At 40.6% G+C, this 25,219-nt stretch overlaps 1 protein-coding gene across 6 annotated transcripts in view; it reads right to left on the reverse strand.

Annotated features, from left to right (window-relative positions):
- The window catches only part of LOC139443152 (extracellular tyrosine-protein kinase PKDCC-like), a 58,752-nt gene that overhangs the window by 26,467 nt on the left and 7,066 nt on the right, over positions 1 to 25,219 (reverse strand). Inside the window, exons 1-2 of one of the 6 annotated variants that reach the window (XM_071224110.1) lie at positions 17,097 to 17,171; positions 3,622 to 4,364 (exon numbers count right to left, since the gene is read on the reverse strand). In XM_071224110.1, coding sequence (XP_071080211.1) covers positions 3,622 to 4,245 — 624 coding nt within the window. In that variant the 5' untranslated portion in view covers positions 4,246 to 4,364; positions 17,097 to 17,171. Of the gene's footprint in view, positions 1 to 3,621; positions 4,365 to 5,819; positions 6,340 to 15,327; positions 15,972 to 16,406; positions 17,006 to 17,096; positions 17,172 to 25,219 lie in introns of those variants that run through there. The other 5 variants (XM_071224107.1, XM_071224108.1, XM_071224111.1 and 2 more) reach the window with 5 other exon arrangements.

The raw sequence follows: 25,219 nt of genomic DNA on the forward strand, positions 1-25,219 counted from the left end.
AAATAAGGTTTGACAGGAAGTTATGAAATAGATAAATGAACGTTTCGCGTGCTAATAGTCATCGTCTGGCTGGCAAGGTTCCCGCTGGAAAGCCGTTTCCTCACAAGAGGAAAACAATTGAGTATTGACAGTTAAGCGCTAGTATGCATTCATCAACTGGTTTTTCTGTAAGCATGTTAAACATTATTTTCTTAATATACAGTGTAAAAGAGCCTCTCTTTAGGGAGTATCTTGCAAGTAAACAAAGATGGGAGAGGGAACAACTACTCGCTCTCAACGACCTATTATTAGCTACTTTTTAACGACTAATTTCGAGAAATGTATTGACCCTAAAATCGTGATCAACTCGAGAAGGGACCCCTTTTAGCACTGCGAAGGTGAATGGGTATCGAGTTTGTGACACTTGAATAGGGGCTGTTGTTGAACGCCGGGCCAGCGATTTCTAGGTTTAACAAAAGCCCAGAGCTCATCAAGAACAGTATTCTGCCAATTTCCACTTAGATTGTGGCAACCGTGTTGAGTACACTTCGATTGGATGCCCGATTTAAGACTGCCAATATAAAATTTCAATTTTGAGCTAAATTCAAGTGACATTAAATTGATCTTCCATTGTGTCATCCCTGGGCCCAGGAAGCACGAGCAATTAAGTTTGTAATGAATCTTTATCAAATACCGAAATTCATGATGTCGCCCCACGTGTGTCAACACAAAATGTCGATAGACTGAGATAAATGTTTGCAATAATTCACGTCAATTCTAGATAACGTAAAAATCGTTTTCATCATAAATTGGCCCTTGGGGGAGCAACTTGGCAGTTTCTATTTTAAACCATTTCACAAACAGTCACGATTTCAAAGTTATGCCAGAGCAGTGTAGGGTTATTTAGTTATTTAAATAACAAAATATTCTATTTCCGCTGTTGGAATGATTATCGCTTATTACAGGGCTTAGCGTTCGAACGATTACCAGACATCTTTCTAAAGTTATTTCCCTAATGAAGAACATTTAGCTGTTTGTGCTGTGTGGTGAGTTTTTAACATCTGCACCAGCATAATCACACCACTCCGCGAGTTTCATGTCCCAAATTACACAAACTCACTTCCTCATTTACTGGGTCTCCTGGTATGAGATATCAGTCGCATGACAATCTCAGATCTTTATGAACAGCATTAATGCTACAAAGATCTCCCACATCAACTTGCTCTTATGATATAGAACACTAATGGAAACTCAGAGAGAAACTTTTGTTGTAATTGTCACCTGTGTTTAAATACAAACCGTAAAGCACCATATATCGTCATTAACAGAGAACATTCAGACTGAATTGTATCTTGTATCAACAAATTCCATAATCTAGAAAGATTTGCACCTGAATCAGAAAGCTCAGTCACAAATTAGTGTCTACAAGGGCGCTGGGGATCCTTCCCCGTCCCCCTTTAAACGCTGGGGAAGTCAACAGACGCTCGTCATTACCTGTGCGGCACTCTTTGATGTGACAGTAAGGAGGACACAGGTAGCTAGTCCCCTTGTTAGATTTCCATAACAACTGACACTATTTTGTAGCCGCTAGCGTCACCCGGACCGGAGACCTAGTTATGTTTGATCACAGCCTTCCCGCTCAACTTAACCCTTGATCTGCTCTACTGAGCAGAATAATAAAACTTCATTTTTTTAGCTGATTAAAATATACGAAATGTTGAGTGGGTTGGAAAGTTTCTTTCTCCTATTCAGCGTCTTCGAGATTTGATCTGACAACCCCAGGTAAATACTGAGAATGGCTACTCTTTCAGACCACCCACCCATTACGTACTACACTGAACAAATACACTCGAATGTAAGTGCATTAAATAAATTTATTCACCAAGGTAGTGTCATCATTTATAGAAATCCATCATTACTTTCATCATGTCCATATTGTCCTATACATCCCATTGGATATAAACCCATTATATCACCACGGTCTCACCAGGACCACCAATGTTGAACCAAACAGTTTCTTGAAAGAATTATCTTTCTATTTCTGGATAAGCCACACTACAGTGATAGTTTCCTTTGCGTATACATTTGAAATACCCTTGATACACAATTATAACTTTTCATCTCAAAACTTTTAACTTTGCTGCAGACCTTAAAGAGATTAGTCACTGTCACTATGGACGTAGTCATTATATTAATCATAACAATCATAACTATTCTGCGATTACCTTTACAAATTTGGCTTCTACTTATAGTAGTTTTCAGGTAATCATATGTATGATATTTCCAAATGTTCCCAGTGTTTATTTATTTGATATCAAATATCAGTGTTTGTTCCTTTATTTAGATTTGAGAATGAAGACATGCTTTCGCCAAAATTCAATATGGCCGTCGTTGCCAACGACAGTCTGTGGTACTCCAAAATCTCCAGGAATGAAGAGCTTCACGCCCCTACACCACTGGACAAACACAAACTGAATGCTTCCTGTTCCAAACTCTTAACAGGAACAACACTTCGATTTACAATACTTCACATTGCTCTGCACGAGGCAGACTTTACTGGTGTCTCGGCAGCAAAACTTGTTTTCAAAGAAAACTTGGCCACCACTTCATCGGAATTAGTTTTACAAAATTAACGTGGGTTTCTACGCATGAATCTGGCATGGAGCCTTCAACTTCAGTTATTGGCAAACACCACGCAGGAGAAGTATCCATTCATGTGCTTCAGTAATAATATCAAAATTATATCCAGTACGGGACTACAGTAAGTCTACAACGGAACAGCCGGGGTGCTATTTTGAGCTCATTGGTGAATTTGTAGGGGAAGATGCTTCTTCGCCCTTAATTTAGATCCCAATTGTGTGGATCGATGCTCATTATATCAATCACTGGATTGTCTGGTACAGACTTGCTTATTTACAACAGACCGCCGTCATATAGCTAGAATATTGCGGAACGCGGTGTAAAACAACCAACCAACCTTAATTTAGAAGAGCCTAAATTTCAGATTTGAAGTTAGCCAAGACAAAGGCTTTCACGTCACTAGTGTATCAGGTAACACAATTTGAGTGTCAGCGTTGTTTTAATCCGTACTCAGCAATCATTCGGGTATATCAGAGAGACAAACCGATGATTGAGAGCATGAGCATGGGCTATGCCATCAATGTACGATGACACATAACCAGCCATGTCAAACATTGGCACCAAACGATCATCGTTTGGTCTGATCTGGTACAATGATGTGCAATGTACTTTACCATAATGCATTACCCTCTCACAATTTCACGCATTGTCGTAACCAATGGCTAACGGGAGATCTCCCTCACATATGTAAGAGGTGATATACCAATACATTTCCCAAATACAGTGTCAGTAACTAGAGAACATTGTGAGATGGATTCCTTAAAAAGAGCTGATGATATGTGGTCAGCTGTGTATATTGTTCAATGTTTTGACCCACTAGCATTGCACTGGTTTATGTGTAACAAGGAGACTCCTTAACTGCACATGACCAACAATGGGGTCAATATAACTCCCCCAAACTGAGAGGCTATTTTAGACAATCAGACACTGAAGCAAATAGCTGAAACACGGCTTAATCCTCGTTCAGGAATAATTACTCACGGATACTATAAGTATACATACCTTTATGACATTCTCATGTGGCAATGCTTGCAGCACAACTATTTCTTTTACTATCTTCTGTGCAGCTCTGTGGTAACATTCCTCCATTGAAACACCTTGTTGTATACACGTATTTATATCCTGACCACCAATATAAACTGTTTTCACTGCCATGGACCTTCCTTTGTACTTTCCCTTGAACACTGCTTTGGTCCAGCCGGAAGCTATAAATTCCCTTTCGGTAATATTTTCTATGTCGTTACAATTAAGCATAGAGTCTCCGGTAACCGGCGTTCCCTGGATTTGTGGAGTATGGGAACTTGAAAGTCCTTCTGCATATACATTCTCTCGAGTATCCTCCATTAACTTTCTCAACCTGCTTTCGAACACAAAATACTGATTGTTGATAGTCTTGCCGTACGATCTACTGAGTAGGTCGTCTGTGAGATCTCTGACTAGTGACGAATGAGGGGACACCTCGACGACGTGTGGACTGTGGACGTTGCCACGATGTTGAACATCGTCGACAAAGGTGTGGTAGCTTTGGAACATGAGTAAGTTCCCGACTAGAAAGAATATCACACATGAAGCTGCAATATACCATACATTGTCCGTAGGTCGTCTATACCGCCGCCTCAACCCCATTTTGGAAGCAGACGACACTTTCTCCAGTCTGCAGACGTCAAACGGTTGTGATGATTGTGACCTCTCAGCTCAAGACCTGCTCTTCCATTTGTTTATCTTGGATTAGACTTGATCCGGTCCTGGAAATGAAATAATGGCGCCAATTAGCTGAGAATACGTAGCCTTATTCAAAGATTAAGCGCAAGTCTTGAATATTTTATAACGAAGGAGAAACACAAGCACCGAGAACTCACTCGGTTTAACTAATCGCCAGTGAGCACGGTGACATGGATTGATTAGAAATCGTTTCGCCATTGTTACGACCCTTCAACAATTTGTATCGTAACAAACTGATTTAATCGGTAAAAACAGAAAAGGCGATATCAGTTGAAATAATTTCAAAACACTCCAGCTGATGTGCCGATGCAATTTCGGCGAAATAAATCCAATTTCACATTTTCCATTACAGTAATTATCTTGTAAAATCCAACGTTTCCCTTACAGAAACTAGAGAACTTCGGTCAACGACGCAACGCAATACACTTTAATTGCACAAAATGTATAATTAAGGGAAATATTAATCATCTATATTTATTGAATTGTACATAACAACTCGATCTTAACAACTTAATAAACACCGGGAAGTCATTTATTCGATTGTGGAACAGTTGGTCAACATTAATTGCGTACTTAAAGCAAATCTCTTTCTTCAACATTAACAGACATCATTAAATGACGGATCCCATCGGCACCATGCAAAGACCTATTTGTTTCCATCTATGCTTCACATGAGAATAACAAAACTCAAACTCAGTAGAATGTTATATCAGCAATCTTGTGATTGCAAAAGTTTGTGAGAAGTAGTGAATGGGGTTTCAAGTTCTAAACTTATGCCACGGAAAGGAAACAATTACTATCCTTTAGCGTGAAATACTGAGTGATACTAATGTGATGTATAAGCACTGTTCATCAGTTTGTACTAATCTTCATCTTGGCCTAACGTGGCGTCATCGCCTTCATTATCATAACAACTATTAGCGTATCTATGGTTTATCATAGCATAAAAACTACCAAATATTCCCAGTATATAATTTTACATATTCACATTCTGATTATGTACCGCGCCGAGCACATTTCAACGGATATGATCAAAGCTGTTCATTAAGAGACAGGCAGCTAAATTAATACTATGTAGGTAGAAATATTAAATATCAAACGGGCATGAAATATGCAGGTTCCGGTACAGGAGTAGTTGATACAGAGTATAACGCATGGGCGTAAATAATATATACTCAACAGAAGGTCATCGGAGTTGTGTTGGTATTGTGTTTAGTTGTGGTAGATGGTATCTGATCCCAACATACGAGACGGGCTATATTGTCAACAGCTACACACTATCTACATTACTATATCACGTTGTCAAACAAGCCCAAGCGTATTCTAGGTCAAGCAGGGACAATAAAGATTAGTTAATATGTACATATATTTCCCTGTAACAGTTTAGTGTATCTGCATTTGGGAACAATACAAATACAAGACAAAGTAAAATAAGGACGATATCCCGTGAATATGTAAGAGTTAATAATTGTACTTACGAGAAAATGAAAGAATAAATGTAAATGTTTACCACCGAGGCAGTAGAAACGCAGCTAGAATCCTCGCCAAATACAGGCTACGTTGACCGTGCAAATAGTCACAGTACTTCCTTCATATATACATTCTTAAATCCAGATTTGCCGTTTAGCCAAGATAATCCAAATCCAGTATTTAGAAGTCAAACGCTAAGTGTCAACACCAGCTCAGCACTGTCCGGGCGGTGCTCCTCCTATAACTATCACAGAGTGGGAACTGAGTTCCTTCCCACCGGTCTCCTTACCTGTCCACGGCAATTAAAACTGGCACACATTGAGAACGCTACAGATCGTACAAACGATACGGCCTAGATACACAATGGGCAGGTGAAACAATAGAGGCCAACACGACCGGGTCCCATGGTAAACAATACCTACTAGGGGACCTATTCCCCAAGTGAACAGGCAGTGGAGCGAATGAGCTACACGTTATCTACATACACATAAACGTCATACTAAAGGTGTACAGGTGAACAACGCTGTTTCACCTTTGCTCTATACTAATGATGACAGTTATAAGGGCAATCTATCCACCCAATCTGTATTACGCAATCCACCACGTACAGGAGATGGTGATCTGGTCACAGTATGACCACGACATCGTCATGCCCCTGGACAAAGGAACTCAAGCAGGGAGGCTGAACACCATTAGGGAAGACTTGTGCGCTAAATCCACGTCCATCAATAGACTACAAGTCCTTGTGAAAAGCGAATAAGGTGGCGACAAAAATCCCTTTGAAAAAGGCACAGGTGAGGCTGAGTTATGCGCGAGTGACAGGCGGCTAAGCCCGTAGAGGGTCGCGGACTCCTGGGTAGGCCCGGGTAGAGGTGTTGATCTTTGTGCGTTGTGGGTCGGGATGTTTGTGTATGGCGCTATGTTTGCTCTTCCTCGCTGCTTGGAATTCAGCCATTTGTCAATGAACTGTCAGTCGTGTTCGCGGACCCCGGGGAAACATTTGAATGAACGTGGCAAAAACGCTCATCTACAACGAGTTATAAACGTTCGTGGGTGTATCTCTCCGTTACAACCCGTTACTTGAAGGTACATACATTAAGTTAGACAATCATAATCTTACAGTTCTACATGTGGTGAGTTGCACCGAAGGCCTGGCGAAAGTGAATTACAACAACCATAAAATTACAAGTCTTAACATAAATAATCATTGTGATATTAAAAACATATATTCCATTAAATGTTGAACATATCTGATAACTGTTCTTAAACAGATAACTGTCGAAAGACGTCATTCAGCTCTTTGTATATTGTCCACAGAAACCAAATATCTATAATATTACAAAAACGTACATCTCACTGTAAAGTAAATAACACACACAAGCCACATAGACATAACATGATAGCTGCTAAACATACAGTGTATGAGATTTGAAATAGTTGTTATGCCAACATGACGTACGTGTTTATAAGCGAATAACCTCGATATATATTCGGGAGTCAGTAAACTTAACACTTATGTACATTTCTTAAATATAACACGATCTTAAAAACAAATACAAGAATAAGCCGGTGTGATTATTGAGCTGAATAAACACGTTTGATTAAATCTCAGCGCTCATTTCATGGACTGCAACACGAGCTTCAACTTTATCTGAAGACTTAGTAAAGTTTAACCTCTAAACCGGGGACTTAGCTTCGAGGTCTGGTGCCGTGTTCCTGCCTAGATCTAGATTTTTTAACTAAACTCTGGGAGAAACTGACACATTGTATTTTCGGTAAACACTAATTGTTTTCGTATACATATATGTAAATAAAATCATAAATAAATTTGATGAGACTGACACTTTTCCCGAGCCCAGCTCCTCTTTAATTTGCATCTAGGAAGCCATGGTGATGCATCAGAGTTTATTTTGTTTTCAAATGACGCAACAGCCTGTCTGAAGTTTCAGTGATATGTTCGAGACTAACACCCTTGTGCAGCCATCCATTGCTGCTGTGGAAAGGTTGGACCGACGTGGTAACCTAGCATGACTGTCGACAGAAACTATCAACACCTTACCCTGTGCTATCATCATTAGGGTAACTCGGGGCTCCAGATATATGTTTTAGCGATTGAGTATTTTACTCACATGTTATCATTCACGCTGATATTGATAGTTTTCTTTGGGTACGCAATGTATGTTTCTCCCTTCGGTCCAGTCTAGTGGATGATTTTACACCAATGAGTAGACATTTTTAAGAATAATTCTGCTTGAAATGTTGATTAAGGTGTCTTCTAATGGTCATCCAAGTGTTTAACATGTCGGAACTGACAAGAGCAATACACATGTCTAATGAACAACAAGCGAGACTTAGTGCCTTTTTATGAATTATTCACTGCAGCAGAGTTCATGTATGTGTGATGTCTGCACTCGATCAGTAAATACAGATCAGTAAAGAAATACGTATACGCAAGTTCAAATGGATACGATTGTTAATTACGCAGTATTGTGATACTATAGGAGTTTTGAAATGTTTCATGCGTTTATGTACGCAAGCAATTCAAAATTATTTGAAATCGGTGATTTACCGGGTATCTTACGCAATTGCAGGAAATAAACAACTTATGTGGAGCAGTTTTGAGTCTAGGTTATGACTATTGCTGCACGCTTCGTATGCGGATACAAGCGTTTTGTTGTCCGCTCTGGGTTTGCGTCAGATGAACCATTTAAAAAGAAATCATCGACTCTTTTCAGAAGCGTGTGGGTCACTCATCTCATAATATTTCCGACAGAGACTAATGTCATAGATATTTGAATTGCTCAAAGGCCCAAATCGAAACTTGTATGAGATTCTAATATCTCATTTATAGGCGCACCGCCTAAAAGTAAAATAAGGTTTAGTCGTTCCTGTCGGGACACTGCTAAACTGTGTAATTGTAACAACCCTGAACAAATACATACAGAAATACGAACTGCCATTACTCCTGAACCAATGGATATGCATACTTTATGACCATTAACATTTCATAAATGAGTTTCACATTTGTATTATCACCATGAGATCAAGGGTTACCAGTTGCGATCCATGAATTGAGTTTTGCACCATAAGACGTTTTTTTTTCACGTAATACTTTTGAATATCTGAAATGAAATTATGTTGATTCGCAACAGATTTACAATCATACCCTGGGGCGTTACAATCTACCTCTCAAATACCCGCCTACACATATTCAAATCCCAGCGTTCAGTTCCAGATGAAGCATTTTCGTTACGGGGAATAACTCCTAGTCACACTCCAAACCCCATACACCACTGACCTGTCTACATCGACACCCTTCACCCCTACGCAGGTATCCTTAGAATGACCGTGGTAGATATCTCCAGGGGTGTAGGTCAATGGAAGACGCCTCCCGCCAAGACAAGACTAAACCATTTACCTGATCTACTTGTAATGTTGAGTTTATTGATCCACAATAACACTTACGTGTCAAGACTCAAGCACCTGACCCATTTTTATGTTCTCCTTGATAATAGACCCGCCATGAACAAGCTGGTCACCTGGCCACTTAACTTCTGGGACAAAATTGTGGAACAGTCAAAGTCTATAAATCAATGAGGTACCCAACTTTTCGAAAATAATTCTAACCCCACAGCCAGATATATGCTGCTGGTGGGAATAAGAAAGAGATAATGTATAATAGACATTTATGCTAAGATGGGCTAGCCTAGCGGTTATTGTCTTGGCTGCTAATCCCAAAGACTCGGGTTCGACTCCCAAAATGGTTACAATAGTTGAAACCTATTTTTGACGTCCCCAGCTACCATATGCATGCACACAAAACACAAAGCGGCGATAAGGTCAACTCGCTCACTAAGACAATTACACCCTGTCTGTAGTCTGTTTTTATAACCTTGTAACTGAACGTCACATTGTTATATCGCCAAGTGTGCCCATGCCATTTTGAAATCAGCATGTGCTCAGATGCCTATCACTGTTACATGAAAAATGCAACACGATTTAAAATACCATTGCACATACGAATCGTTGATGACACTAAGAAATCAATCTTTAGCTAATCCCAGGGTATTAGCTGTTCTAAAAGTGTCACAGAGGCTTCATTTTGTATTTAGACGATTCGTTTGACATGTCCAAATTAAGTATTACAAATATGTATTTCCGTCTGGTTATGTTATGAAAGCCACGTCTCGAGTAGCCAAGACTGAACCAAAGAGTCATGATAAATGTATTAGTAAATAGTATCGTATAGTAGTCTGGAATTAACAACTTAAGGAAATTCAAATTTATGCAGTCTTACTTTAACAACGTTTACAAAAGAGATAAACGTCCATTTACCACAGAGTCGATTTCCACGGTCGGAATAATATTCCTATTATATCACCATCAGTAATGTGTGCTTATCTGTCTCTCTCAAATCGCAGTATGAGCTATAGGGCTTATTGCATAGGATCTATTGTAATACAAATCGGAGTGTCATGGAATCTTATTGCCATAGCTTCAGTTACATCCCTGTAACTACACCATTGACCCTAGTTCTATCTTTCTGGCAGAGAGCTGCCCTCGTTTGTGGGTCTTCCAACTGTCGTCTGCTTCTTCCCTCGGGTGTCGTCTGCTCAGTTGGAGGCCCGCGACGCGAAAATCGACTTCATTGTCCAAATAAGTAAATTGAAACTCTGAGAAAAGCCATGAATTGGGCATTCATCGCTCTTATTATTGTTTATGACACAACAGAAGGCGTGTATGTGAGAGAATTGAGGTATTATGTTCTAATGCTCAAATCCCAGCCAAATAACTACGTGACCGCTGCCCCTCTACCACAAAAATTGGATTAGATGGCGCTCACAATGTAAAAGGAGTTGCACTTGCTTTCTTGCATCAAGTAATAAAAATCAGCTCAAATTGGTAGAATAAGAGTCTATTCATCAGCAGCTTTCGGATTTATGATTCTGCTTGCTGGTTTTAATTATCAAAGGAAGACGAACGAAACTTCATGGAAAGCTAATGGTTTCCAAATATCTGACTTTATTTGCAGAGCGATAAACTTACAATCTGGAGGAATGTCTTACATAATATACCACAAAGCCCCTTCGGTTATCGGTGCATTTAGGCAACACTTTGTCAACCGTTTACAGAGCATATCCCGTGTCCACATACTTCCCGGGCTGCTATCCTCATAACTAATCTGTCATCTTTGACACACAGGACTGAAGTAACATGTCTGACTTTGGCTGCCCTGGGTTCTTTCAAGTGTCTGGCCACTCGAGGCAAAGAAGAATTGTTTTTTAGTTATGAAATATAATTATAATAAGGACTATTAGGGAGGACAGTTCCCTAAAACCGATATGCTATATGACAATTGGTCAGTCCTGCGTCACAGAGGAAAGCCCCGGGATTGATTCAAATGCCAGCTACTCAAAATGCGGCAGTCCATCAGGCATGCAGCGTCGTTATGTGGAGCTGACGTCCTGATTATAGAATATTTACAGATGTAAATCTCCTGTCACACCATCCATCTAACGACATATCTGTCTGGAACATCGGAGAGACTGGCAGCGCGCGAGACCTGCATGGCGAGCGTTAGCACGCACTTCATTAGACTCACGACGTGTATGTTTCGCATCAACGTAACGGATCGTCATATTTCTGTCATGTTGAACATGTAGCTTCGGATTCCACACACAGTACCGTGTTGGATAACGAGCGTGTTATTTGAAACACTGGAGGAGACAGATCCCACTGCATGTCAAGCATTACACTTTATCTGAATCCACATATGATAATAAATACGTTAATATTTTTTCTGTAACCAAAATGTTAAAGCTCAGTAAGTTAAAATTCACAGCTCATTTCGGGTCTTTCAACTTCCCTTGATTTTGGAGTGTAAAAACCCTATTCCTTACCACAATTGTCATACCGTGTACATTAACATATATCCGAGTCTGTAGAGAGTTTTGGCACTACAAAAAAGGGTAATGTATCCAGAATTCTTTTAATGTAATAAAGCCGTTGCAACAACACACTGTAGGTACCAAATAGGTGAGGTGAGGGGAATGGGGTTTAACGTCGCGTCCAAGATTATTGCACTTATATAGCGACGTGCATGCACGTGTGTGTGTTTGTGTGGCTGCTTGTACCTGTCCGGACTGATGCCGATTTATAATGCTAGTCCAGTGAGATACCATGCCGCTGTTTAACATGAATACCCCACTCAGACACAGTACACTAACTCCGAGCCGACCAGTCCTTGTTTTAGCCCCTTGCGCCAGACAGGGTAACAACATCTTTTAACGTCTTTTTGTATGACACGGCCGGGTATCGAATCCCGGACCTTCCGCTCTCCGGCCGGGCGGACGCTCTACCACTAGACCACGGAGGCGGTCAGGTAAAAAATACGATGTTGTGGAAGTTCCGTTCACCTAATTGTTTTCTTAATCTCCCGCCATATATATATATATATACTAGTCTAAATGTAGTGCATGTCAACCCTACCTGTAACTGACGTGTCAGCACGCGAAGCACGTGAATTCCATAGCAACCAAACCGAACCAAACAAATAATTTGTCACACTCTTAGCTCCAGGTTCCGACGCCACCAATGAGCCTCTCAGTGCCAGGATGCTCCCGGCCAAGGAAACAACCAACACAACTGGAGAGGTAACTGATTGCGCAAGTCTCTGGCCATGGCGCACAAAGCATTGTTAATGGACTTGAGCAAAGCCGCGCAGAGTAACAGAAGTGACAGCCAAATGCATTAGGAAAATGAAACCTTGCCCGATGCGAAGTCACGCGCGGGCGATATTTTACATCTTGTTTGGAGTGCCATACATATTCATTTTAAATCTGACCAGCCAAACGTTATTCCACATGCATATTTTGAAACTAAATCATCTGTATTTGCTTCTCAGATCCATGCACGAAGTGTAGCCTAATTTTGAACGGATGCCTCACTGGGATAACATTACAACGCATGGAAACTCTCAGCCATTATCATGATGTTTGCAAATGGTTGAGTTGGAAAGATAACAAAGTTGTTTGGATTGTGACGTCACCGCGTTATCGAATAGCCGTTGTCTTATTCGGAATTATTGTTTGTCTGTTCAACTTATGTTAAATGTCAAGATGACAAAAACTACACCCAGCAACCTCGCACGCATGCCGAGTAAATCAGTGTTACCCAAGTTTTATTTCTTAGAGATGTTAATAACTGGGTATATCAATACAAGATATGTTTAATCACTCATTCGCAGTAAGTCTTTTGTCCACAGACGATGTATTACTTGAGGGAAAACGAAGGTTTAAATTAAATTAAATGTTTACATTATGTCAAACAAGGCCAACGCAAGAGAAAACAGCGGGGAATGCACATTAGAATGATTTCGTTTATCACGTTTGCTATAATATCCAACATTTCGTTTCTCTTTTAAAGAAATAATGCATGTTACGAAGGAGATTGAAACATTGAGAGAGTAACCTATTTAAGTGTATATTGTTATTGTCAGGCCATGTCTAAAACAAAAGGCCAAATCAATAAAGAGCGAGCTCTATAGGAAAATGAAGCTTACCTGCCTACGGCGTCCCCAAATGTAATTACAAACCGACAGACGAGCTCAACGATAACTAATTTTCCTCTCACGGTTAATACTATTTACTACAAAATGGCGGCAACGTTCATCGATTGAGATAGTAGTCACGTTGGTACGGAACGCTTTTAGCTATTTTGGTGGGAGTAATTATACTGTAAGGACTAAGTGTTGCATAATTGAAGGTTAGTTTTGTTTCAAATCGACATCGGGCATAAGTGTACATGATGTTCGCTGTTAACCCTCGGATAACAAGTATGTATATATGCCATTGTTTGGCCCATGGATGTGCTGGCATAGCCTTTTATCGTTTAACATAAAACATGCATGTTTGCACTAAAATTTAATCTAATTTTAGCATTGTTATGAAATATGTATCATGATTGTTGTAAGCTGACACGCATGAGCGCTGGTTCATAATTAGTAAAAGAGAAACGTTTTAACAGGTAGAATCTTAAACCTTATGCAGTAAATCAATTTATTTAATGCATATACTAAAGGAATTAATAAACACACTTTTTTAAACAGACACGTCCTGTAAATATCAGGATTGTAAATATTTATGTTCTGCAATCGAACATCACGTTATTTACAGCAGGTGTGAGTAAATATTATCCGAATCTTGAAGCAACATATTTGCTAGATTTTTTTTTGTCTTTATGTTTGCACAGCTTAGTTTATCACATCTTAATACCTGCACTGAAATTCAGGCCTCCTTTATCCAAAAGAAATATGTTTGTATAGATTTAAATTATGACACTCGACTCTGTTGAATGTTCTATCCTACCATTTCAATCTCTAATAAAACGCAAGTGGACATGTTTGCACTGCAATTGAGCTTTTATTTACAATTTGGATTCGTCTTCTGCAAACTAGAACGGTGCGGTAGGCTGGTGGTTAAAACATCGCCTCGTCATGCCAACCCCTTGGTTCGATTCCCTGTGATGCCCATTCTTGGTGCCGAGATATGTTTCTTAAAACTACGTAAAACAAGTCACTCACTTGATGCAAACTGTTTGAGGTAGCAACCGATCATGCAGTAAAAAGAAACTTAGATGTATCAGCATTATTTGCTAAGACTTAATGATAATCAAAATTAGTATAGGCGCCGCTACACAATTATACCCTTGCTGAAAGATTAGTTAATGCACACAGCTGTAAATCACTCTGCATATTGAAAGCAGTAGTATAGCGTATACCATTCACTATTAACTTCTTTAGGTTCCTTTTACTCGGAAAATAATGTGAGATATGAATTTTACAAAACATCGATAACATATTTTCATAAAAATGAAATTGGTTTCATCGGCATTTGTATAAGGACATAAATAATCCAATATATCCTTTGTTTAAATTCCTAAAATCTGTAACATCCAAACGTGACATCACTAGCTGCTGCAGACTAAAATCTACAAATCTGCAGAACAATTTCCTAAATTCCAGATTAATAAATAGGATGAAGCTCATTTATGCAATTACACAAATTGGTCTAAGTCTTCTATACTAAATCAAAGATAAGAATTCACTAAAAACAGCAGGTCTATTGTCCACCGGGTTTCATTCATGCCTCTAAAGAATACCTATCTGTTTGGCCTAATGCACAGAACGCTCCTACTGGGATTTCCCACGTGGAGAGATGCCGAATTCTCCTTGTGAGGCTGAAACAATTTCCTTGCGAGGATCAAGGTTTTATCTTCTGTCGATCAAATAAAATGAAACAATTCTATCAAGTAGGCATCACGCCTAAGCTAGGTCTAGTAATAAAGCCATTAGGCCCTGCCCTAGATGGCTTTGAATATACCAGCTAATTTCCATTTTCACGACACCACACCATCGCCAACACAACACAGAAAATACTATACACAAGGCCAATGACATTAAGGTCTGAGAGACTAGCGAAAATAGGTTTCAGAAAGCAAGGACATGCGACGATTTACCGGTTTTGAAGGAACATCTTGGTTGGCAATCCTCGTACGGTCTCCTGAGACCTCATGTCAGGGAGAAAGACTGAATCTGCCCACAACTATGCTTTATGGCGATTTCATGCTCGTCTCCGGCCTGCCATCTCCTGTTGTGAGCCATCAATTTCACATCACAAAATGTTTATGCTGAATTATCTATCGATCGTGTTTGAGCCTGGAGCCTGCGAGTAATGAAGAGCGAGAGAACGCTGTCGACTGACGGAGGAGAGTGCGATCAGTGCCGAGAGAGGAGGCGGCCACGACTTCTTCTACAGGGATCAGTGAAAGATGTGCTCACTATGTCCTCTACATGTTGTAATCTGTGGAGGCATGTGAATATAGTTTTCGAGGACAGTGCGGGAACTGGAGCTTAAGGATTTAATCCGAACATGGAGTCCACGAACACTCTAAGCAGCGAGATGGTTCGCGAGGCTATCTGATCGTAGCTAGCTCCTATAGTCATTCTGTCCCTTTCATGTAGAGGACGGAAGGGGTGATTTTTCATTCTTTAAAATTCTTACTGGTTCAAACTGACTAGAAAACTGACTAGAATAAATAGAAAGAGTGGCGTTTCTCAGCCCTGCCAAGAGCATATGTTCCTAATTTCCCGCGCCTGTGTCGAGAAGCAGACGACAGAACGTCAGTTGGCGCGAAGAGAGCCCATGGTTCATTACAAGCGCCCACCATCGAGGTAATTGTGCCTGATAATCAAAACCAAGTTGAGAGCTCATATATCATCAAGTAAACAAGGCGCCGGGCTTGAGGGCTCACTGGCGAATCTGAAAATAGGCCACTTGCTTCAATGCGAGAGGGGCAGGAAAAATCGCCCTTTACTATTGAGAGGGTTTCCCCACGGGCATTAAACTAAGACGCGTGCTAGTTGCAGATTTCCCTCACAGAACAAACAATTTATACCCTGTGCATAACACACCGAGAAAATAATTCTAGTCTTTCATTCTCTCGTTTCACGCTCCTAAACGCACATGGTTGAATGGGAAGCAAATCAGGCGTGTGGTAGTTTACGACTGGGGAATAGAGCAACGATAACACCTTACCCTCAAGTAGTGGCTGTAGTAGACTCCGACTGCTAACCAATCTTGTTATCCAATGATTTGATATACTCGTAGAGCACGCAGATCCTGGACCGAGTCCGGGCGTTATGAGCCAATATATCACAGTGGGAATATAACTCAATACTTTACATGTAAACCATCCAGTAGAGAAACAGGAAACAAACCAACAAATCACAGCATGGACAAGCAAAGGTCATATGGCAGACTATGTAAAATGATCCTTCCAAACTAGCCGCCAGCTACCTGAGTAATACAACTCTGATCGGAATTTCACTTGTTCAAATTAGTCGGAAGGTGGTTGAGTAGACCGGAGACCCGACCAAGTCACTCTGGTATTATTTCCTCTTCCAAACTGTTCCCCCGAGGTAATGGCAGTCACACGAGGATGTTGAATAAAAGCGTAAAATGTGAATGGGGGATTGAGGCAGGTTTGCTAAAGATTGGTTTGTTGTCAGAGGCTTTCCCCTTTCTCCGGGAGATCTCCAATGTCTTGAGACTCCCTGAGCGTGTCTCGGTGCTAAAGTAAACTGTGGCGTGTTGGTGGAGCCTCGGCAGGCATGTGTCAACGCTACTTACCAACACCCACCCCGTTACGGCGGAGCATGTGGCTCGTATCAGACAGCGAAACAAAAACTTTGTTGACCCTAGGGTCGCAGAAAACGCGTGACAAACCTGAGTTTATCTTTCGGGACTGGGGTTCGACTCAGCCAATGGAGACGCCTGTTACACCGCTTCCCTCTGTCACCGCGGCTCTCCACATCAGCCAGCCCGCTAAATTGGTCTAAAGAAATTCGTCAACGCTTGAATTATGTCAACAAATGCCCATGCTCAAATACACGAGGTCGGACAATCAAAAGCGGTTAGGCTGTGAATCGCGTGTCAAATTTGTGAAGCAATAAAAACTAAGGCCCTCCTCCCTCCTGCGTCCTTCTCACACGGTGTGTCGAGCTGCGGATACATATCCATTCCTTCAAACATATCCTTTATACCGAACCTTCACACATTATATTAGTCACAGTGTATATTTCGCATTTTCCTAACACTTACATTGAGCTGATGTTAATGGAAACTTTGTCTTTAGTTGTTGTTCTGGATTTGGGTGTTTCTTTTCTTTTTTCTTGTTTATGGGGGGGTATTGGGGTGTGTGTGTGGGGGGGGTGGGGGGGGGGGGGGGGGGGTGGGGGTTCCTGAGAAATCACTGAAGTACAACAAAGTAGTATAGAGACATTGATTATGTAGTGTTCACCTGAATAATAAGCTCTGCAACATACAAAATGTTTATTCATCCCGATACTCGTGAGGTTATTCTGGTGTCTTGACCGATTAAAACCACGTGTGAGCGATTATGTTAAACTTCATCGTGTGTGATAATTTCCTTAATCCTGTACAAAGTGAAGCGATTTTATTTGAGAGCGTGGTGGGGATCAGATTGAAGTAATTTTGCAATGGACATTTCATGGATATCGATTGATTGAAATTGATTTTAACAATCAGATAATTATCTGGGGACATTACATCTAAACTTTGCTAAATTGGTCAGTAACATTATGTACGAAGTGCGACGAATGATTTCCCCTGTGTAAGCAAGCTGGTGCTGCAGCGGTTGACAACAAAGGAGAAACTGATACTGAATGTACCGCGGCAGGTAGGGCATAAAAAAACCAAATTTATCACTTTGTCACCCATTTCCCTCTTTATCCAAACGAGAGCATGGTTTGTTCAGCCCCCGATTAGTTCAGATCAATACGACGCTAAACCCTTTCTCGGCTCCCAGATAAACAAATGTCCGCACACCAAACACGCAACCCAGCAACATCGATAGAGAGAGACATCAGCTTTCTGTAGGTTGTCAACATGTCTAATGGTCGTATACATATTAGGGGCGAAGACTTTTGCATGCCTGGCCAGAAATCTGTACAGATATAAGGATACGGTTATAACGCGATGGTGTAGTCAAATTGGGCAGGAAATAAGAAATCGAGATAGATAAACTGACTAAATGGCAGATAATTGGACGTAGTTTTCATCGACTTCATTTATTATCCATCACGACCCCGGGGATATCATTAATTTATTTGGCAGGTACGTGAAATTCAATACAGTGTGGTTGTAATTTGATTGAAAGTAGAGTAATTATGGGTTGGGGTAATAAGATACATGTATTTAGGCATAACCTTTGCATTTTGTATATGTCGCAACAGTGTGGACAAAAAACAACAATGAAAGTCAAATCACACATTATGCTAATTGGTACAGACGCATGCCAGACAACACCAATGTACTTATATGCAGCTGTACTCATTAATGGGCATTAGGATGTCTATAGTACTGGGCATGTTTCACGTTATAACGAACTAAGCAGGAATTTCGGACATATTTTCAACTTCGGAATACGCATCAGGGAAACCCTTACTTTTAAGATTTGGATAAGGGAGTTTTCGATACAGGCGGGGGTGAAATCATATATGAGTATGAACCCACAGTAACTGTTGTGGCCTCAGATAGTGAATGAATGTTATTTAACACTGCAGTTAGGAATATATTACGATGTCAAGCAGCCAGCCAAGTCACAAGCCTAACCACCCAATTTTAGTTGGCTTTTACGACATGCATGACGAGATCAGTTAGCTTTTGCTTCAGCAAAGTCATTTCCAAAGCCCTATGAATTATCAATGGTTTTGTTTTTATATTATTTAATGACACACTCAGCAATATTCCTGCTATACACTGTAAAATATATGTTTAGAATGTACATACATACGAGACATGATCGGGAATGTGTACAAATTCATAACGGAATACACACTTGGCATGTTTTCTGTCTGAACACGTTTAGAGTCTTAACACATGAAATGAGCTATTGTCTCACAGCATAAACACCACCTGAACACAACATTCCCATAATCTAAACATGTTTAAACTTTTTTATGTTCTAGAGTTTTAACATATTTAGAATTTAATGACAGGACATGCATTAACCAATGCATTAACCAATGCAGCTTCCTGACCACCCGATCCCGTTAGTCGCCAATTACAAGCATGGGTTGCTGAAGACCAGTTCTGAGCCGGAATCTTCACGAGACCGTTATCAACGGTATTCATTTTTACAGGAACAATAATAATTGTTACTGTTGAGAATCAAATTTCGCCTCGTCACATCCTACACCTTGCTAAATCAGTTTCGTCTAGTTGCGTTGACAATACCATAAGTTATACTGCTCTCAAATGTTAACATGAATTTATACCACAGCTGTATATCTTTGAACCAAATAGTATTGGATAAATATAGTGGAGTGACGAGTTCCTGTCTTTTTGTATAAATATTAGCGATGAAACTCATCCTTTATAAAAACGACATAGCTCGCGGAAATAACTAGTTGTAGGCCTAGTGTATCATAAAGGAACTATTTGACATGCATGTGTAAAAACGTGGGCTACTTACGGCAGTGACATATCGGGCCGTGTAGGACCGGAACACAGAGAGGAAACCTCTTGGCGGAACACTTGTGCAAGTCGTATGCAGCATGTGATAACATTCAACTTCAAGGATTCAACCTCATATGCAGTCTAAATTCAGGTCATTATTACTCACATGCACCACGTGATTATAGGCATACGGCATGGAAAGTAAGAGACAAGATCGCGTATTCTGAATATATACCAAATGAGAGCTTCATACATATTTACAAATGTATATTTAAATTGTGTCACAGCGTGATAAAAAAACAACTTCTGGCGGAAGAGTAACATTCTCCAACTTTGTTTTTATAAATAGATTTATTGCCTTAAAAAGGTGATGATTTAGCCGCAGAACACATGCCTGTTTTTTTTATGACAATGATTATCCGAGCACGAGTGCTATATATTCCAATGGAAAAAAATAATATAAGGAACGCATGTAGAATTATGTGAACTGCTGTGTTCAACATAAAAGCCTCATGCCAACAAAACTAAGTAACCGAGAGATATGTTAGTTTTGTCATGGTGTGTGTTCTTTACACTGTCACACAATCCCTGCGTATCTTCAGGGTACGCCTGATATTTTATGCCAAACACATGTTTCCCTTGGCGGTCCCTCCTTTTCTTCAACGAGTATCTATGTGTAGATTGAGCAGAACGAAAAATGCTCACCCTGACTACCTGCGACAATATAAACCCGCGGGACATTCCGACATTCCACCTACAGTGCGCATGCGTCAGCATATCATTATTTCCGTTCCTCGCGTCTTGAAGTGTTACCATAAATCAGTGACTATTATCGGTTTAGTTTTTATCTACCAAACCACTTGCACATGGGCATGGGAAGCGTTGGGATGCCACTATTTCAGTAAACAGATAAATGGTCTAATTGAAGATAGCACCGCGAGTGCCAAGTGTCAAGTGAGCTATTTAGCTAGGCGGAGATAGGATTTGAAGCATATTAGAGTTCAATTCCAATGTCCGAACAACTCCATTTCCCATTCACGTGTCATGAGGATGGAAAGAAAAGTTCATAGTATGTAACAAGCTCGTGCATTTTACATCTAAAACTTTTGATTGACAACATTCCTTGTAGTAAATGTGTTACCTTGGTTACACAGAAGAATTTCTGCTACATGTTTTCAAATGTAGTTAGAAGCACTAATACCTATTTACTGCAGACACGGCATGTCGCACATGGTGAATGCGTGAGTGAGATGGGTTAAAGAACACTTTGAGCATTGTTACAGTTGAATCACCATGACGTAGATCCCCTGCACGATGTTGACATGGAAAAATTGCCAAAGGATCAATAATCGTATAATTGTTTCCTGGCACGATAAGGGACACACATCTGTACGAATGTTGCACCCAGTCTGTCAACAGATTTCTCTTTCTACCAAGATTTCAAAGAGCATGCATGCGACTCTTGCACCGAAGTTGTTTGATCAAGGTTACAACATTCAAGGCCTCAGTAAAGCTTTCAAAAAGTTTTATGGTTGACATATGGAGGACATTTCCAATAGTAGGAATTGTACAAACGACTATGCTTTATGCAGAAATTTCTGTTGGATATGGAAAGGGTTTTGTCGTTTTATTTAAAATAATTGTAATATATTTTTATTTTTAAAAAAAAAAGACTTTCTGCTTTCACGTGGAATCGAGGAAACTAGACTTGGTTTAGTGTGATCTGGACTTGCCTTGGCTGTTAGTTGAAAATAAGAATAGAAATTCCAGTCATGACGCAGGATTATGTTGCAACGAGTTATAGTGCCCAAGTCACAGGTGAAAGGATTCAGTTAGCCGCGTCTTCGAGCTACTATTTGATTGAACTTTATTTCATTTTCATGGGTTCCTCGCGTCATCCGTGTGTGAATGTGATTAGCTGGTTATTTAAAGTTATGAATCACATCTACTCGGCATTGAGGGCACTGGTCGGCTCGGAGACAGTATACTGTGTCTGAGTGGGGGCATCCAGGTTATACTTCGGCATGGTATATCAATGGCCTAGTATTATAGAACTGACATTAATCCAGACCATCACGCGCAGACCAACGCGAGCGCGCGTGTGTGCACTTTGCTTTATGCGTGTAATAATCTTGAACGCGATGCTGAACCCCATTTAACCTCACCTCCACCTATCAAACATTCATGGCATATTTAGATTAACACAATTACAAGTCGCCCTGTATGATTGAGGATGTTGCAAGTTTGCAGAACCCCAAGCTATGTTGGAACAGCTGGACATATAATTGCGGATGATACCATACTAATGTAATCTGGACATACTTGATCTCTGCACTGGCCAGCAAATTTGTTGACGATTGAGTTTTAAAACACATACTTCATTAAAGCTTGTTTTGGTTTGGCCGCCAGTCTCACAATCATTTACTTGTACAACAGCAACTGTCAGAGTAGAATTAGTTCCACTGTGAAATAATTATTGGCAATGTGTAAAGTCACGGGTACAAATGTAAGGGAGGTCACTACGATCGGTCCTGCACTGAACGAGCACCTAAAATGCGACAGATTCTTTGAAATTGCTGTTATGGTCTTCACAGAATTATCCATCGGAAATGTATAAGCGTTTACTAAATCCAATAACATTCTTAGACGCCATGCCTGTAGGTAATCAGACCCTGCAGTATATCATTCGGTAGTTATCGGCAATCATCGCCAATTCTAAAGCGAATTGGCCTGAACTCTTCGACCGAGAGTATTTTCTAACAATCAATCGACTAATTTAGGAAATCGCGCTGCTTTATTATCACTAACGTTACCAAATCTCCTGAAATAATTTGCTGCTAAATGTGATTTGGACATCTTTCAAATTATCGCCTTCTAATTCAAGTGTCTGAGATAAACACGGATGAAAACCCTCGCCGACAGACGTTAATCAGGTCTTCGATTTCTGACCGTCCTCTTGCCGAAGGTTCGGTTGTGATTTGGGGCAGATTATTCCTAGATTGCAACGGCGTATACAAGCGTGGCCGAACTCTGCGTCTGGGGCATACAACTGTTTAGGTCTGCAACGATACCTGTTGTCGTGATACAATGCGATTTACAATCGATAATGAAGTTGCGAAATGATACAACGTGTGCAAACTGGGGACAACCATATACGTTTCACAATTTGTGTCCGTTCCATTTGTCTTCTGAAGAAAACTTGTTTTCAAAAAGAAACTAAACATAGTAGCTGAAAAGGGGTTGATGAACGACATTCTAGACACAAACTGAGTAAGTTTAAACTGACAATGGCTTCAAACATTATTCTGTATATACCGTCAGAAATTAGTAGTATCACAGATGAAGTGACGTTTACATACATGAGGTTGAAGTGTTGCTTTTATATAGCGACTTGCAGACGCGAGGTGAGTCGGGTGAGGTGAGGTGAAAATGGGTTGAATTGAGGATTATTGCTCTTATCCAGCGACGTGTGTACTAGTCCGGATTTATTGTCGGTTTTACTGATACACTATGAGATACCAAGCCGCACTTGTAACATGAACACCTTATTCAAACTCAGTGTACTGACTCCGAAACGACCAATCCTTGTTTTAGCCCCTTAATGCCGAGCGCCAGGCAGGATAACAACAAGTAGCATCTTTTAACGTATTTTGGTATGATCGAACCACCAACCTCCCGTTCTCCGGAAAGGCGTTCTCTCCATTAGACCTTATAATAACCTTAAAGTCAAGGTCACTTTCCTTCTGAAAAATGAATAGTACAAAATGTATGATGGATAGCCTTGAAGTTGAAGCGTTTGCTCGTCACATGGAAGGCAGGGGTTCGATTTCCCACATTAATGAAATGCGTTAAGCCCATTTCTGGTGTTATTCGCCGTACAAATACTGGAATGTTGCTAGAAGCGGCGAAAAACCATACTCACTCACTCATTCCTTTATTACGCCTGAATAATGATCATAGCAGCCCTAAAGCTTGCAAATATTTCATTGGACCTATCTTCCAGGCAGACGTGTAACAATCAATAGACTGGATTAAAGTTATTTAGGGCTGCGTCTGATTCCTCCCAATTCAAACTGAAATCGACCTTATTTCGACACACTTCTGAGACTTTGCAAACCGGTCGTTGAAAGTATGTGCTGCTGTACATTTCCCTATTGATATGTCGACCATTGTTCCTTGCGCTCACTCGGCATAAATCGACAGGCGGGGAGACAACGGAAGTGCGATGTGATGAGACGGTTGAATGGGGGGGGAGTGGGTGCTGGTTCGCCGTGCCTAGGAAAGTTGATGAAGAATATTTTGGGTTTGCTGTCTAGCGCATTGAGAGAGAAATCGACCTGGACATTGGATCTGATACTCCGAAAGGGGGCTTGGGCGCGTTATTGACTGGATCCGATGTATTGAGTGCATGAATAGAATCTGACCGGCGAGAATAATCTGTTATGCAATCGGTGGGCAGATTAATGGGGGGATACTAAAACGACGGAAGGCGTCCTCATGCGCAGAGATTTCTGAATTCCTCGTGGTGTTTGCCTATTGAAAGGAACTATCAAGAGAGACGAAATGGACCCGACATGTCACACGAGTGAGTGAGTGCTTTGAGTAATGCCGAATATAGCAATATTACTCAGCGTTCCCGCCGAATTCATCAGATTTTCCGAGAGTCAAATAATTATCATAAGAGTGCTCTCAATGGGAATAATATGTCCACTTGATTGGTCACAATGGTGAGGTAATCAAGCACAGACGAGATACAATGTGAACTCTCAGTTCGGCAGCATGTAAGTAATTGAATCTGGGGTCGGGTCCACAGTGATCTTAGTTAAACGACTCCCTTATTAACGTAACATAGCCTTATGAGATAGGCATAGTGCTAACTTCGCTTTGTGGAATGAACACTGTTAAATCTATTGTCAGTATTGTGATAAATGTCTCGGTATATAAAAGTGCCAAAGCAAAAACCTGTGTTTTACTGCAACCACATGATTCATAACAACGCCGCGGCAGTGGTGGTCAAATCATCTATTACACGTTGTAGTATGATGTGGGCAGATGCGTCTCCTAAAGATGTCAGGTTCTGGGTTCAAATCCCACACTCACCCTCATTATGGTCCTTTGTATTTCAGACAGCCTCCGTGGTCTAGTGGAAGAGCGTCTGTCCGGAGATATTGGGTTCGATCCCCGACCGCGTCACACCAAAAGACGTTAAACTTGTTGTTACCCTGCCTTGCGCTCGGCTAAAACAAGGACTGGTCGGCACGGAGTCAGTGTACTGTGTATGAGTAGGGTGTTCATGTTAAACTGCGGCATGGTAACACTATAAAATCGGCACTAGTCCGGCTAGAAAAGTCAGCCACAGCCACACAAAC

Source organism: Haliotis cracherodii, unplaced genomic scaffold (assembly GCF_022045235.1).
Source record: "Haliotis cracherodii isolate W230 unplaced genomic scaffold, xgHalCrac1.p SCAF_5, whole genome shotgun sequence".
Lineage (NCBI taxonomy): Eukaryota > Metazoa > Mollusca > Gastropoda > Lepetellida > Haliotidae > Haliotis > Haliotis cracherodii.